This window comes from Castor canadensis, chromosome 8, assembly GCF_047511655.1.
Source record: "Castor canadensis chromosome 8, mCasCan1.hap1v2, whole genome shotgun sequence".
Classification (NCBI taxonomy): Eukaryota; Metazoa; Chordata; class Mammalia; order Rodentia; family Castoridae; genus Castor; species Castor canadensis.
Window position 1 is genome coordinate 108,367,079 of NC_133393.1, and position 13,414 is coordinate 108,380,492.

The 13,414-nt window shown below is 38.9% G+C and overlaps 1 protein-coding gene across 1 annotated transcript in view; it reads right to left on the bottom strand.

Annotated features, from left to right (window-relative positions):
* Positions 1-5,897: 5,897 nt before the first annotated feature.
* The window catches only part of Il26 (interleukin 26), a 30,771-nt gene continuing 23,254 nt past the window's right edge, over positions 5,898-13,414 (bottom strand). The window contains exons 4-5 of the mRNA XM_020152639.2: positions 6,202-6,267; positions 5,898-6,118 (exon numbers count right to left, since the gene is read on the bottom strand). Coding sequence (XP_020008228.1) covers positions 6,011-6,118; positions 6,202-6,267 — 174 coding nt within the window. The 3' untranslated portion in view covers positions 5,898-6,010. The remainder of the gene's footprint in view (positions 6,119-6,201; positions 6,268-13,414) is intronic.

Here is a 13,414-nt window from a genome sequence, read left to right on the forward strand (position 1 = left end):
AGCAGTGGGCTAGGGATGCAACACGGACTCTTGCTTATGTGTCTTAAATGACCACCTTGTAACAGTGTATACTTTATCTAAATATGGTACAAACATTTACAAAGTTAAAAATGTAAAGTTATATTAAAAATGAGCTAGAGTTCTCTTTTATCCAAGAGTGTTACATTTAAATCCTGACAGCCCCTGCCTCCAACAGGTCACCTACCTAGGTGTGGCCTTAAAGGGACAGACTCACTCTCTGAGTCATGAGTGCATCAACCCAATCTTCCATTTCCCTCCCCCCATACCATAAGGCAGCTTAGAGCTTTCTTGGGAGCTACAGGATTTTGCAGGATCTATATCCCTAGATATGCAGTCCTTTAACAGACACCTTTTATGCTCCTTCTAATAAACTTGCCTCCAACATACCCTGCTACTCTGGCTGACTACTACCTTATCTTAACCTTCTCAGGGAACTTCTCAGAGAGCATGCAGACCAGATCCTGCCCCACCCAATAACAATTTCTGTTAAACCAGGGCATCTTGTTCTCCTCAAGGACCTTCTACCCTCTCCATTGGGACTTCAGTGGACCAGCACTCATCTGGTCATTCTCACAATACCCAATGCTGTCAAGGTTAATGGATCCCCCAGTGGTGGCACCTCTCAAGGAACTGTTAGAAAAACAGAGAAGGGATATACCTATGTTTCTTGCTCTCCTATTCTTAAGCTTCCTCCCTGTATCATACTGCATGTCTGCCATTGCTGATCAAAAGTTTAACCAGTTGTACCTCCAGGGATACCAACCTCTCCAAAACCATCCAGGGGACTGCTATGAAGGCCCCCACTAGGACACAGGAGTCTGAAGATCTTGCCCCATACAGTGCCCCCTGCCAGCAGGAAGCAGCTAAGAGGCTGACGCTTTATCCCAATTCCCAATCCTCAGCCCCTACCCTCATCATTATTAAAGAAAAAATGGGGGAATAATAGAGTAATAATGTTGCCATTTTGTGAATCAGTGGCAAAAATGTCAGCCCCACCCCTTAATAGAAATTCCTGTGCTCTAAGACAGCCCCACCCCTACCAGAGACTACCATGCATGCACTAACTTCCTTAACCTCCCCCTTCTATAAAAGCCACACCTGGCCCAGAGTCTGTGCTGTGCCATCTTTCCCCCAGCCAGCCTGGCGGTTTGAGCCTGCCATTAAACTTTGCTCTTGGATGTGAGACTTTTCTTGTGAGCTGGCATTACAGGCTTGCACCACCACAGCCAGCTTGCACTTTTAAAAAGCTTCCTCTTTCTCACTATCACTCCTGACTAATCCACCCATGGTATGGAAGATGGGTCACAATTGCTCCACACTCCCAAGTTGTGGAAATAGAAAAATACATAAGCCTCAGAAGGATAGATTTCAGAATTACAAAAATAATTTCCTAATTTATGGACAGAGAGGACTCTTCCAGAAAGTATTTAGTCTCTCCTAATTGTGATGATAAACAGAGGATCTATTATAAAGATTCCAGCAAAGGTGGATAATATGACCTGTCAAATTATGAGATTATATTCTTTCATTAAGTCCAATTTCCAAAGCATTTCTGTTTGACCAAACCAAGAAACTAGAATCTCATTCCAATGTATTTTTAGGAGTCCTTATTTACTACACATTGGCTCATGTGCACCAATGCCCTCTCAACTACTTTGTCACCAAGTCTATCAATTTTACCTCCCAAATAGCTTTCAAATCCATTTCTCTTTTTTCACCCTCACTGTTTTATTTTATTTGTTAAAAAAAAAATTTTCCTGGGCCGGATATGATCGCTTACACCTGTAATACTAACTACCCAGGAAGCAGAGATTGGGAGGATCACAGTACAAGGCCAGCCTGGGCAAAAAGTTTGCGAGACCTTTTCTCAGCCAATAAAAGCTGCATGTGGTGGCATGTGCCTGTCATCCCAGGTATAGGGGAATCTTAAATAGGATCATGATCCAGGCTTTCCCAGGCATAAACACAAGACCCTATTCCAAAAAAATTAACAAAAGCAAAAAAGGGTTAGGGACATAGCTGAAGTGGTAGAATGCCTGCCTGGTAAGTGTGAGACCCTGAGTACCACAAGGGGAAAAATGTTTCCTGGGTGCCTTCTATGTAACAAGATCTGTGCTAGACACTGGAGACACGATGCTGAATAAGACTCAAGTCTGTGCCTTCCTAAAGGAGATAAGCAAACAAACAAAATTACAGTACTCTGTGAAAATGCTATTTTGTTAGAGATAAGGACAAAACAGTATCTGCTTGGAAGCGAGGGGGTGGGGGCGAGAGAGGGGGTGGGAGGAAAGGGAGGGGGGGGGAGGCGGGAGTAATGACCCAATCATTCTATGCACATATGAATAAAGGAAATTTTCAAAATTTTTTTAAATGCTAATTTAAATATATGCTATGCAAAGGGAGTGGAAGCTGGAAGAGGTGGCCCTGAACTGAGTCTCAAAAGACACAGAATCTCAAACCTCACCTCTTCAGCAAAATGTGTGCTGCCCTCTGCCCCACTCACTTTGTACATATCTACTTGACTGCCTTCTACCATTGAGTTGTCTTTATATGTAGCTTTCTCCCTGGGTTCATAATGGCTAGACAGAAACTCTTAGTTTTATTTGTCATTATTCCTTCAAGTATATTGTGTGAGTAGCTGGTTGTAACCTTTTAATAGGTGCTTATAGAACCTGTTGATTTTCGTTTTAGTTGTAACTCACAGCCATGGTGAAGTACCTTCATTCTTACAAATTCTTATGATGGACAGTCATTCGCAGCACTGTTCTGCATCTGCTTTTGAGACTTTCTGACGCTCTTCCTGTTCCACTTGACTGGGCTTTCACTTTTTGTTCCTAGCACTGTGTGTACTTCTGAACAATCCAGAAGCTTCACTAAGCAGGAAAGCAGTACCTCGTGCAGCTCCCCTTACTTGGGAGCTACATTACAGTGGCTAACTGATCAGGATTGATGGAGAAGGATGAGGACCGCACAACCACCCTGGCACCTTCTTTCAAGAGCCACACTCGTCAGAACCATGGAATATCTGACGGGGTGAACATGGTTTGTCCCTCCATCTCCGGAAAAAATGACAGGAGCTCTGAAACCAGGCTGAAACCTAAACATCATGGCTTGACTTTTCCTAAACTGGTATCTGTGGGTAGTTTAAAATGGCCTGGTTCCAATTTTCTCTATTTCTAAATTGAACCAGAATGAAGCAGTGGAAATTCATTAAAATTCAGTGTTTCCCAATGTGTGAAACACAATCTACCCAGAGATTTGCAAAGTGATTCCCCATGGTACTCATATGAATGTCTTTTAATTAAGAATGCACTTAAGTCAAAGTAATTTATTTTTCAAGTCAGATATTTATTTACCTTTTATTTAGGGTAAGTAAAAAATGTATTGATTTAAATTCATCACCATGCATATAATAGCATAAGTGCTCTTAGAGGATTAAAGTTAACTTATTCCATTGCTCAAGGTTCATACCAACCTGTGAAATTATGGTAGCAGAGAATGCCAAAGTTGGAAGAGAACATCTAATTCAAGCCACTATTTTATTCACTTACTTAACAAATATTTACTGTGTACTTACTATGTGTAAGTTTAAAGGCAGAATTGCAGAGAATCATAAAGACAAGCATTAAATATATACCTAGTAAATGAATTATAATTATGTAGGTTCTATGAAGACATACAACATTTATAAAACCATTGACAGCAGGATGATGCTTGGATGAAATCTTCAAGGATCAGAGGAGATTAATCAGGTAAGGTTTGGGGTGGTGTTGGAGGCAGGTGATGAGAAAAGTGTGTAAAAAATGAGAGAGCCAGTGTAACTGGAGTTCATGAGACACACTCAGTCTCTCATGTGCAGATGTCCATATAGAGCACACATGGTGGCTAATTTTAATCAGGACCAATCCAGAAACAGAGGCTCTGGAGGCAATATGACCTGGCCACAGGTCTTAAGAAAAGCCACACATCCTAAGAGTAGCCAAACTCTGGCCTCACCCTGTTCACTCATTCTTTGTGAGCTTCAGCGTGCCCTGTGTTCAGCTCCTTTTCAGGTGCTGGGACCCTACAGAGAACAAAGCAGACAAAACTCTGTCCCCACAATAGCCCAACCAAGACACAGTCTCCTCCCTCTGCACAAAGACACCAACTTCTGTCTGTTTAGTTGCTTCTTTAATATCATAGTCTTTATTCAAACACACCAAAATTGTACTTTTCCCCTGGAATCTGAAAGTAGCTCATTTGGGAACAGGCCAACACATGGACATTGATTGTTTACTCAGTGATAACTTTTGCATCCCTATATTGCTCCTGACTGAGTTTAGACACCCTTTGACGGTTCTAGGCAAACAAAAGAATTTGGGAAACAATCCAATGAACAAAAGCATTGCCTTCAATCACCCAAAAGTATTAGGAAGGCAGGTAAAATTTTATTCCTAAACACCTAAAGCCCATGTAATAAATATTTCCTTGCTAACTGGCAAATGAATGTTTCCCAGCATTATTGATGTCCAGAGACCCTAAGGAAAGGATCTTGTGGAAGTACAGCACAGTCTACCTCAGCCATGAGAGTAACTTGTTCATATAAACCATTGAATGCCAAAGAGTGGGGCAAGGAGAGGTGTAGGTACACCGTGGTCCATGGCATAGGTGGGACAGGTTCTGCATCCTCAGATCCAGCTTAACCAAATATTTCTCAGGAAAGAAGTATGTCCCTGCTACTGCTAGCCTAGCAGCCTGTGCAGGAAGCCCTGGGTTGGATTCCTCATCACTACGTCCCAGACCCACATCACCCCTTCCTCATTCTGTGGACTTACCAAGTACTGAGGTCCCCCATAGGTAAGACATAAGGCCCACACTACGTTGATGGGGAAGACAGGAAAAAGTAATGTTGGAGTACAAAAACAATGCAAACAGAACGGTCCTCATTGAACAGCCTGAGGAACATTTGATTGAAAAGAGCTATATGGTGAGAAAGCAATAAAGAGTTGTCAAGGGCACAGTCCAATGGAGGCCTGGGGAAAGCCCTATCATTTATACCAAATGATACCAGATCATGGTGTTGTCTGTGTGCAGAAGGACCATAATGAATGCCTTGAGAAAAGAATTGGCTGGCTGCCCAAAACATGCTGTCAGAAACTGCCCATGTCTTCTCTGCCATGTGCCAATAGCAGTAAAGTAGAGGCTCTTTAATGAAAAAGAACAACCAGGCCATATTATTCAGCCAACTGGAGGACTAACTGTGTGAATGGGGATTTTAGACACTACAAAGGTTGACTGTGAGGGAGTCTGAGCTGCAGTTTTACTTTGATTTTGCCTCTGTCAACTTTCCTAGTTGCACAGCACCAGAAGGAACATCATCAAACTTGGTTACCTGTGAGGTTTTTTTTGTTTTTTTTTTTTTTTGGCTTGAATTATTTGTCCATTCCTAGTGAATCATTCTAAGTAGTTTGTTGACTTATGGATTCTATTTGATATGATCTGGTTATACTCATGCATCCAATGAAATTATAGTATGCCTTCATAAAAGGATATCCAGGAAAAAAAGATAGACAACATTTAATTAAAATCAAAATCTGTTAAGAGCTAAGTTCACATTGGGCATAATTAATCATCATCCAACTCTCAGATAAGCACTAATCATGTATATATTATTTGTGCAAATCTCAATACTATTATATTGTATACCCAAATTTTGTCATTGTCCTTCTATAAATACTATGTAAGTTGATTCAAGTTATATACCTTTAAATTAAACTTACAGATGTACTTAGACAAAGCACAAAATATGACCAAGATGAAAACATTGTTTGAAAATACAGAAAATGTACAAATCAGTGACAATTTACTTGTCTCCAAAACTTTATTAAATTGTGTTTCTTCACCTATTCTGAATCACCTAACTTGTCAGTAATATGTACAAATTTTTAAAAAAAGAAATACGATGTTTTAAATTTGTTCCTAGGGTTCTTGTTGTAATTCAAAATAACTATCAATGTTCTTGGCTTCTTGATTTATGAATGTTTTCCAAGAGTTCTTTAATCCAGGACAGAAGAATATCCAGTTCACTGATGGCTTTATAGATTCCTTTGTGTCCAATCTGCAGATAAAATCAATATTAAAAAGCAGAAGCTTTTTGTATTTTAAAAAAAATATTCAAAAACAAGGATTTGGAATACTTACCCCATAAAATGTTCTTTTCATCCTGGAAATAGATTTCATCTCTCTAGTTGATGAAACACAGGAAATCTAAGAAATCAAGAGGTACAGGTAGAATTGTTGGAAAGGGACTCGCCATGCTTTTCCATCCACTCAACAAATAATTATTTACCAGGTATTATGTGCTGGACACCGTGGAGTCCCTGGCAGATAAATAATACATGATTTCTGTCCTCACAGAGCTTATAGCTGCATGGGGTAAGATTATAAATAAAATTTAGAAATTATATTAAAGCTATGTTTGCAATGTAACTGTAACAGAGATTTATAGGAACAGCCCACTGTCAATCAGGTGTTCATGGAGGGCTCCTTTAAAGATAACCTTTAAATTGGATCTGAAAAATGAGAAAGATCCAGCTACATGAGGAAGAGAGGAAAGAGGAAGTTGGGGAGGAAATGCAAGAGGAAGGGTAACTTGGACAGAGGAAAAAGTGTTGCAAAAACCCTAAAGCAAGGAAGGGCTTAGTGCTTTCCAAAAACTAGCAGAAAAAATGGCTAGAGCAATGAAGCAAAAGAGATATGGAAGCATGGATTTGGGGAAAATAACAAGGAAACATTTACTTTAAAACATCATCCTGAGTGTCATTAAAATGTATAGCTCAGTGTTCAGTGTGGTATGCCAGGAGAAAACACCGAGGAAAGGCATACGAGTTTCTCACGGAGCAGGCTGTTGTCCTGAAGAGCTGACTTGCAGCCTGGCCAGGGCAGCCACCAGTCTCCTTTGTACATGTGAATTTTCAACCCTATCAGAGTGTAGAATCAAATAGGAAAAAATTACCATCTTCCTCTGTTCTCCCACAAATTGCTAGAGGGTTAAAGAAAAGGGAAGAGAAGGAAAAAGTGTACATATCTAATTTGTTTCCTTTGTTCTTATTTATAATAGAACCAAGACATATTCTAACCAAGGCTAGAATAGACTAAGGAGTTTTTTTATGGTTGGATTATTCTCAATTTGCCAAAGGGAAAATAAGACCTGAGTAGCTTAGTCATTCACTTAAGGTCTCCCAGGAGGTCCTATCTTAATGGCAAAATGATGTACAGGCACTTAGTTAACACTTAATAACAGTTAAAATTCATGAAATGTGAGCAGCTAGATGACAACTATTAAAATGAGTAACACATGTCAACCAACAGGCCTCTAATGGTTATGATGGTGACAGTGTCATGGGTCTGCCTAAATGGGAACTCTTTCAGATCAGAATCTGCACAGGAAGGAAGAGACTCTTCTTTTGAAAAGGGTATCATAATTAGGCCCAGAAGAAATGTATGTTCAAGGGCTACAAACAAATTTAGGTACAATTTTCAGGATTCATAACAGAGGGTTAAACTTTCCTGTGCTAAGAGCTCTGAATTAAGAGTACACTTCACCAAAATATGCAACATGTGACCCTTCCCTTTGCAGTAGGTAGGGTGTTCTTATCTACTATTAGTGTGTAATGAACAGTCAGTAAAACTTGGTCTTCATATTAGATGTACATAAACCTCTGTTTTTAACAATAATAACATCATTCTTTGTGATCCCGTCAAAACATGTTAAGATTTAAAGGTTTAACACTGAAGGTAGGAAGCCAAAGAAGCCAACCAAATTCTGAGCATTAAAGAAGTGAAATAGCACTTCCTATAGAGTACTCTGCCCAGAGAGGTGTAATACACAGTACACCCTACAACAGGGTGAGAAGTACCAGAAAGACATCCATCCTCACTCACTCCCAAGGTGCACTCCACCACAGGAAAAGCCAGGAAAGCAAAAAAAGGAGAAAATCAGGGTTTGTTGAAAAAAAAGCTGAAAGTACCAGTGTTGCCGTTGGAGCTGCACTCTGGTTTACAGGATTTGTTTGTTGTAAAGGACCCCTGGTAAAAATCTGACCCAGAAAGTTCTTGTTTTCTTAACTGCTAGAAATGTGCACACAGATTAGATAGCTAGATTTTACTGTGACAATTCAAATTGTTTTACCTGAAAGGAGGAGTTTAAAAAAAATAAGTTCCTTTTCTTCGTTGCAGAAACTTGACTATATGACAAAAGGCTCCACAGTTTTATTGTAAGAATATCTCAATCATTTGACAAGCTCAACTGAGGCAGATATGATTTAGACTACAGGCAATTCATTAGTAGCACTACAATAACCAGAGACTGTCTCACAGTCAACCATAAAATAGCTGTGCAGTAAGAAACCACAGACAACATCCTAATCATTCTCTAAGTCAATGGTTTTACTGCCTATTTACTACACGCTGGGCTTTCACTAGTGTCTCTGCCACACAGCGTTGCTTCAGCTAGTTTATAAAAGAACCCTACATGATGAAAACTGCCTCAGGACACACATGATGACTCACAGTCTACCGAGACACAGAGCATAGTGCAGAGTGAGAGCACTGTGTGATAAAAACTGTGATTGAAATGAAAGTACAGCTGCTCTGGGAGACAGAGGAGAGAGAGGCGATCCAGCTGCTGAATTCCCAAGGGCTTCCGGAGAAGAAGACAAGGGAGTCACATCTTGAAGAATGAGTGGTAGGCAGGTGCTCTTATCTCTGAGCCACTCCACCAGCCCATTAAGGATGTGTATTGAAAACTGTTGAAAAACTAGGCGGGGGGCTGGGGTGGGGGAGGAAGGTAAAGGGGTAAGGAAGAGTATTCGAAGGGATTGAACAGACCGAAGTAAAGCACACCCACAGAGGGCATACATTGAGACGCCCCTCTGAACGTCAACTTAAATATTAATAACGAAAATCAGGACTGAAAAATAGGCACAGTGTGGGTGGTGGGGATACTTGTGAGGGGAGGAAGGTGAAGGAAGGAGATTAAGATGACAGTATATGGTTGACGGACTTCAAATACTTATGAAACAGAACTAAATAACCTCTTGCAATTGCTTTAAGTGGGGTGGGGAGGGGGCAGGGGAGAGAGATGATGGGGGCAATGTAAATAATGTATAATATAAGTCTAACAGAATTGTCACTACGAATTCCCCCCCCCGTATTATGAATCTATCCTAGTAAAATAATTAAAAAACAAAGAATGAGTAGAAGTTGCACAGAGAAGGGGTGAGCAGACAGAGAAAGAAAAAGAGAGCAGAGATGATTTAAAAACACTTCAGGTCCCAACTAAAATCCCTAAGCTAATTATCTAAGTTACAGCCCCAACCCCCAGCCCCTGGCAACTCATTCTCCTGCCCTCTGGTCCCTTCATAGCCCCATTGCATCCAGAGACCAGCAGAGACGGGGTGAGAATATGTATGGTGAGCTCTATGAGGACAGAGGAATTAACTATCAATTTTGGTTAAATTCCTAGCTCTGGGATAGTATTCATCAAATACAGGTAATATATGTTTGTTGAACAACTGAATCAGCAAATGAAATGTAAGTATCAGCCTCCTGCTTCAGAGTCTACAGCTTGCTGGTTTAATAAAAGTTTGAAACATGCCCTAGACATTAGTGAGCATTTCAATTTTGTTTACAACAACTAGAAAAACACATACTGCAATCTTTAGCTGGTGTCCTCAATATCCTCATGTGTTTGACAAACAGATTTTTATTGCAAAATACTATATTGTACTGCAAATGCATAAGCTGGGGGATGAAAAAGCACATGCATGAGAACTTGTATTTTTTACTTACCTGTGCATAAAACTTCCCACTGGATCACAATTACATTTTGGGCTGTGCTTGTTTCGGGGAGAGTTAGTTAGTTGACCCTGATGCTAAGATAGCTCCTACTCTGGTTATAGGGTCTTAGTTTCCAGAAACTATTTCTTTCTCAAAATACAACCGCTAGATAAGGGTTTAGAGTAAAGATTAAATTAACATTATTAAATGTTAGCAGATGTTGAGTTTCAAGCAAATCTAATTCCTTGACTTTTTGCATAGTTTTAACAGAAGGTCCTAAAAATATTATCCAAAGCACATTTAAAGAAATGGTTGAACAAGAAGCCACGAATAGCCAAGGCAATACTCAGTCAAAAGAACAATGCTGGAGGTATCACAATACCTGACTTCGAGCTATATTACAAAGCAATAGCAATAAAAACAGCATGGTACTGACACAAAAACAGACATGAAGACCAGTGGAACAGAATAGAGGACCCAGATATGAAGCCACACAACTATAACCAACTTGTCTTTCACAAAGGCGCTAAAAATGTACGATGGAGAAAAGACAGCCTCTTCAACAAAAACTGCTGGGAAAACTGGTTAGCAGTCTGCAAAAAACTGAAACTAGATCCATGTATATCACCCTATACCAAGATTAACTCATAATGGATCAAGGATCTCAATATCAGACCACAAACTCTAAAGTTGGTACAGGAAAGAGTAGGAAATACTCTGGAATTAATAGGTATAGGCAAGAACTTTCTCAATTGAATCCCAGCAGCACAGCAACTAAGAGATAGCAGAGATAAATGGGACCTCATAAAACTAAAAAGCTTCTGCTCAACAAAAGAAATGGTCTCTAAACTGAAGAGAACACCCACAGAGTGGGAGAAAATATTTGCCAGCTACACATCAGACAAAGGACTGATAACCAGAATATATAGGGAACTTAAAAAACTAAATTCTCCCAAAATTAATGAACCAATAAAGAAATGGGCAAGTGAACTAAACAGAACTTTCTCAAAAGAAGAAATTCAAATGGCCAGAAAACACATGAAAAAATGCTCACCATCTCTAGCAATAAAGGAAATGCAAATTAAAACCACACTAAGATTCTACCTCACCCCTGTTAGAATAGCCATCATTAGCAACACCACTAACAACAGGTGTTGGTGAGGATGCAGGGAAAAAGAAACCCTCTTACACTGCTGGTGGGAATGTAAGCTAGTACAAGCACTCTGAAAAAAAATTTGGAGGCTACTTAAAAAGCTAAACATTGATCTACCATTTGATCCAGCAATACCACTCTTGGGGATATACCCAAAAGTCTGTGACACAGGTTACTCCAGAGGCACCTGCACACCCATGTTTATTGCAGCACTATTCACAATAGCTAAGTTATGGAAACAGCCAAGATGCCCCACTACTGATGAATGGATTAAGAAAATGTGGTATTTATACACAATGGAATTTTATGCAGCCATGAAGAAGAACGAAATGTTATCATTCGCTGGTAAATGGATGGAATTGGAGAACATCATTTTGAGTGAGGTTAGCCTGCCCCAAAAGATCAAAAATCGTTATGTTCTCCCTCATATTGGATCAAGGGCAAACACAACAAGGGAATACAAGGGAATTGGACTTTGATCACATGATAAATCGAGAACACACAAGGGAGGTATGAGGATAGGTAAGACACCTAAAAAACTAGATAGCATTTGTTGCCCTCAATGCAGAGAAACTAAAGCAGATACTTTAAAGCAACTGAGACCAATAGGAGAAGGGGACCAGGAACTAGAGAAAAGGTTAGATCAAGAGGAATTAACCTAGAAGGTAACACACATGCACAGGAAATCAATGAGAGTCAACTCCCTGTATAGCTATCCTTATCTCAACCAGCAAAAACCCTTGCTCCTTCCTATTATTGCTTATACTCTCTCTTCAACAAAATTAGAGATAAGGGCAAAATAGTTTCTTCTGGGTATCGAGGGGGGTATGGGGGAGAGGGAGGGGGTGGGGGGGTAAGGGAGGGGGTGGGGAAAGGAGGGAGAAATGACCTAAACATTGTATGCACATATGAATGAAAAAAAATAGAAATAGAAAAGCCAAAAAAATTAAAAAAATTTTTAAAAATAAAGCAATGGTTGAGAAAAGTTTGCCAAATTAACCTGCTTTAAAAATGGACTAAGTAAGTAAATGTCAGCTTGGCAAAAGCCTAGGCATTAGGGCATGAACAAACAAAATTACTAAGACCAGAAAGGTTTATAGGAGACTCAGGAAGAAAGCAAGAAAATTAGCATTATTCCAAGAAAACAAAACTATATTTAAACCAAGTTTTCATGAGAGGTTTATGACTAAACTATTAGACAAGTATCTCCCTTCAAAACCGAATGAACAGTCAGATACTTAATTTGAACAAAACAAATAACAAATGTCTAACAGCAAAGTAAACATGAAACAGAAGACTTTCTAAAACATTACCCAATTTTTATTTTCTCCATCACTATGAGAATCATCTGTTATAGTAATTAGAGATAATCTCACTTACTTAGAATAATCTCAGACCCTCAGGGTAAGGTTACTGTTATTGTCTAAGACTTTAGGCATTGGGCTTTGCAGTAAATTACAGAATAAGGCACAGTTAATCTCACTTTCTCAATTTTAAAAATTTGAAATTATGAGGATGAGTAATTGGTAATTTTTCACATTGATAAGCTAATTACAATTGATGATTCAAATTACTTATCACACTGCCTATAAGAAATAGAGACATAAATATTGTTTGATAAGACATCACATTTTAAATGTAATTACACATAATAAATATGGAAAAATGTGTCTTTCTAATTACTAATTCCTCTTTGGGCTCTCAAAATGTTAAAGTAAATGATGAAATGTTGAAAACTAATGGAAAATTTTTTTCAGTTTCAACTTTGATCACTAGCAATTAGGCAAATTATTTTAGGCATCCAATAGGCAACTGTTAAATTCCCTTTCAAGTCTGAGAGCATTTGAGTTCTATAAATGTCTTTAAAATATCTCCTTACATTATACATAGGCCACCTTTCCAAATAAAATGGATACCAAGATTATAAAGGTATAGAAGCTTATATTACATTTAATTTATTTTCTTGGAATATTTATACCATCAAACTGACTAAATTGAATACCCAAATCAAACCAATTGGCAAATATATTTTATTACGTGCTATAAAATGCTTGGAATGTTACCAGATACAATGAAATACTAACCAAATGTGGCAGTACTGGCCATTCCAGACCTTGGAGTCAGTCATGGTAATTATCATGGTGCTGTTTCTTAGGAGGGGCCCAAGAAAATGCCAATCAGAGTACTTCAAAGAAGCATAAAAAAAGCAGGTAGCTTGGAGAAATCAGAAAGTTTTCACAAAAGCAAAACAATGATTAAAGTCCATGAGTTAATAATGAAACCAAGAGAAAATGACAATAAAAATAGCAACTCATTGGTCATCATTGGAAAATATTAGAAAACCAACCCTTTATACTGAAAACTGGTAAACAATGAAAAAGAATTAAGTATTTGCCCTACCTTTCTTGTTTAAGTTTTCAA